Raw genomic sequence first — 4,082 nt, forward strand, 5'->3', positions numbered from 1 at the left:
AAAATGTTAAAAAAGGGAAAAAAAAAAAAAAAAAGAAAAATGCTAAAAAAAAAATAAAAAAAAAATATTTGGTCTGAATGATCAAGTGGTGATAGGTCTTTGGCTCACTGAGCGCTACAAGAGTGCAAGGGATCAATTTCCAATGTGGAAACGCCATTTTCAGATGACCACATTTTACCCACCCAGTTTCACTGGGCAAGAAATCAGAGTTTTCCCCCATAGCTCACTCATTTAGCCAGATCTCCCCCCTCCCCCTCCCCGCCCCAATAATGTCCTTGGCTACATTTTATTTTCTCAACCTCTCTCAATTACCTGCAAAGCCACTGCTTGACTGAGCTGGAAAACAGCATCAGGAGTCGAACCTGGTGACCACCCCAACCCTCGAAGGAGGACATTCAAAGTCCATTTCATTCGAAATAGGAGCATCCTATGTCTTCCACTTACACGAGAAACAAACGCATACACTATTCTGGCACCTGATTTTCTGCTGTTAGTCTATTTTCTCAAGTGGCAACCATTGCTTTTCAGTGGATCTTATGACTTACAGTGCCGGAAAGAACTACAGCCAGTATGCTCCTTAGAGGCCACGAAGGCAAGACTTTGTCTCCCGTACTTTGGACATGTTGTCAGGAGAGACCGGTCCCTGGAGAAGGGTATCAAGCCTGGTAAAACAGAGGGCAGTGAAGAAGCGGAAGACCCTCCACAAGACGGATGGACACAGTGGCTGCCACCATGGACCCGCCCTGAGGAGGCTGGATCAGACGGGTGAAACTTCATTGGGTGGCACAGAGGGGTGCTGTGGGTCAGAACCAGCTCAATGGCAGCTAACAACAGCAACACCATGGCCAAGGCAGCCCACTCTCTTCATCTTTCGGCTGAATGTCTTTGACTGTGACTGTACACCCGGCGCATGATTGTAGTGATCCTGAGTGAATATGCAGTCATTTTTCTGGACCCGCCACCTCTACCCTTCCAAACTCACCAGAGGTGGCCTTTGCACTCTGTGAGAGTGGCCGACAGCGACCCTCTAGTTCTTTAATGCTTCCTCCCCCGACTGTCATGATCCCAATTCTACCTTACAAATTTGGCTAGACCAGAGCATGTACACGGGTACAGATAGGAACTGGAAACACAGGGAATCCAGGACAGATGATCCCTTCAGGACCAGTAGTGAGAGTGGCGATACCAGGAGGGTGGAGGGAAGGTGGGGTAGAAACGGGGAACCGATTACAAGGATCTACATATAACCTCTTCTCTGGGGGATGGACAACAGAAAAAGTGGATGAAGTCTCGTCAGACAGTGTAAGACATGACAAAATAATAATTTATACATTATCAAGGGTTTATAAGGGAGGTGGAGAGGGAAGGGAAAATGAGGAGCTGATACCAAGGGCTCAAGCAGAAAGAAAAGGTTTTGAAGATGATGATGGCAACAAATGTACAAATGTGCTTGCCACAAAGGATGCATGTATGGATTGTGATAAGAGTTAAACGAGCCCCCAATAAAATGATTCCCCCCAAAAGCATTTCTCCAGGGAACTCCAGAGCAGATTCTTCTACCTCGCATTCAGGCCAAGAGAAGACCCAGCATTTTCCTGCATTCGAGGAGGAGAGTGTGAGCCGTCCACTTACCTGGCTCGAGCCTCGAGGATGTGGGATGGGGGATCGCCAATGGAGTGGCTGGGGGAGGCGGGCTGCTTCGGCGAGGAGGGGGCTCCCCTGTGCGACTGCTTGGGAGACCTTGGCACTTCACTGAAAGAGGGGTCTCGCCCAGGGAACGGGGAGGAGGAGGAGGAACTCTCCGTAGCTGGAGGCAGGTCCTGGGCCCGCCCGGTGGCACTGCGCTCCTGAGCTCCTCTCTGGTTTTCCACATTGAGCACCAGCTCCTGGTGGGACACACGTTCACCCCCGGGGAAGGCATAGTCCTGGGGTTCCACTGCGCAGGTCCGGGGTCCCCCGGCCTCGGCCCTGGAGTACACCGAGCTGGCCTCTTTGTTCGGATCCTCCTGTTTGTCGGCTTTGCCGCCCCTTTTCTCCAGAACGTCAGGCTCCCTCCGGGACTTGGGGTATCGAGATACATACTCAGCGGAGTCAGCTTCCGAGTCCAGAGTCAGCCCGTATTTCTCTGCCAGCTGCCGTCTCCTTTCCGCTTTGTACCTGGCGATCCGCTCAGCTTTGGACTCCAGGCCCCGGCTGTCCATGGTGCCTGAGCTGTAGGGGGGCTCTCCGGGGGGATCTGGGCAGTATTTAGATCGAGTTTGCTTTTCTAGAGAAGCATCTGAAGTTTCGTCCTCGTCGTTGGACCGGCCTGCGAGAAGAACACATGAATAAGGGCAGGTTTCATGCAAGGAAGCACATTTTGCACACACTGCATCCCGCAAGCCGCACAGGGGGCAGTTCGAAACCACCAGCAGCCCTGTGGGAGAAAGACTGGTCTTTCTACTGCAGTAAACAGTTATAGTCTTGGAAACCCACCGGGTGGGGGGAGCAGTCGCTATGAGTCAGCATTGCTTTGGTTTGGTTTATATTGCACACAAGGAGCCCTGGTGGCACAGTGGTTACATGCTGGGCTGATAACCACAAGGTCTGCCGTTCGAAACCACCAGCAGCTCCTTAGGAGAAACATGAGGCTTTTTACTCCTGTCAAGAGTTGCCATGTCAGAAACCCAAAGGGGGAAGTTCTACCCTGTCCTATAGGGTCACCATGGGTCAGAATGGATTCCATGGTAGTGCGTGCATTTTTGTTTTTCTACTGCACACGCCACCCACTTTTGCTTCCCTGCTTTGAAGGACAAGAATGATTTATAGGAGGTGCGGGAGACCTTCATAAACTGCCCTGAACCGGCTGGAGGCTGAGAGCGTTCTCCAGCTCTGAGAGCTTCATCCAGAGCCGGGACGACAGCCCAGCCCGCTCCTCTCACAAGGGCTCGGCAAGTTCTTGCCCCTTGACCTTTATTTTTATTTATTTTTCCTTCTTTCTTTTTGGTTTGCTTTTGAGTTTAATGTTTCACATCTGAGGCAGGAGGGCAAGTTCAGAATCCTCTAGAAAAGATAACAGATGTTAAAATGGCCATCATCTGACAAGTGACTGATTGTGGTTGGATTGGGATCTGATGGTAACCATGACAACACGGCCGATGACGACATTCCCCAGACTTCTGACAGGAGTGGCTTTTCCCAATCACAGCACACACGTGTGAGGCGGAGAAAGTCTAACACAGAAACCCACAGCGGTACAGAGCCCCAAATAGCTCATAATCGCACTATACCTGCTACTTGGCCAAGTATTTTTACGGCCGTTCCAGACTCCTGTGGACTTTAATTTTTGTATATGAAACATTCCATGCTCTGTATAATATTAATGTTCTGCGTAAAATACCTTCTTGCGTTTAGAAATCTTTATTTTGAACACTTCATTTTTAAGGCTTCCTACCCCCTCATTAACTTAACCCTTCCCACACAACTGGGTATTTGAGTTGTTTCGGAGTCTTAATTAGTCTTATTTTCTGATTACTGTCATAACAGATGGCCTTGTCATAACCCTCGAAACAAACTCACTGCCATCGAGTTGATTCTTTGGTCCTGACTCATAGCAACCCTACAGAACAGGGCAGAGCTGCCCCTGTGGGTTTCCGAGGCTGGAATCCTTCCTGTAGGAGACAGCTCTTTGTCCCAGGGAGCAGCTGGTGACCTCAAACTGCTGGCCTTGTGGTTAGAGGCCCAACATGTAACTGCGAGACCATCAAGGCTCCTTAGGCTTGTAATATACTTGATTGTAATATAAAAATGAAGGAAATACATAACTTTATTTATACTTATTTATCTTTCCCTTCACCTATCAGCCATTTGCATTCTCTATTCTCCTCTCTGGAAAGCCTGATCAAGTTTATTGCCCCATCGCCCATTGGCTTACAGTGGTATTTTTAGTGATTTGGGCAAACTCTTTTTTTTTTTTAATCATTTTATTAGGGGGTCATACAACTCTTATCCTAATCCATACACACATCAATTGTGTAAAGCGCCATTTGTACATTCATTGCCCTCATCATTCTCAAAACATTTTTTCTCCACTTAAACCCCCG

The 4,082-nt window shown here is 48.8% G+C and overlaps 1 protein-coding gene across 9 annotated transcripts in view; it reads right to left on the bottom strand.

Moving 5' to 3' along the window:
- Positions 1-4,082, bottom strand: part of SVIL (supervillin) — a 221,238-nt gene that overhangs the window by 92,499 nt on the left and 124,657 nt on the right. For all 9 annotated transcript variants that reach the window (XM_045290069.1, XM_045290068.1, XM_045290066.1 and 6 more), the window contains one exon: positions 1,633-2,308. In XM_045290069.1, the coding sequence (XP_045146004.1) occupies positions 1,633-2,308 (676 nt within the window). The remainder of the gene's footprint in view (positions 1-1,632; positions 2,309-4,082) is intronic.

The sequence above is a fragment of the Echinops telfairi genome, unplaced genomic scaffold (genome assembly GCF_000313985.2).
Source record: "Echinops telfairi isolate 266 unplaced genomic scaffold, ASM31398v2 ScPeMD7_31;HRSCAF=116, whole genome shotgun sequence".
NCBI lineage: Eukaryota > Metazoa > Chordata > Mammalia > Afrosoricida > Tenrecidae > Echinops > Echinops telfairi.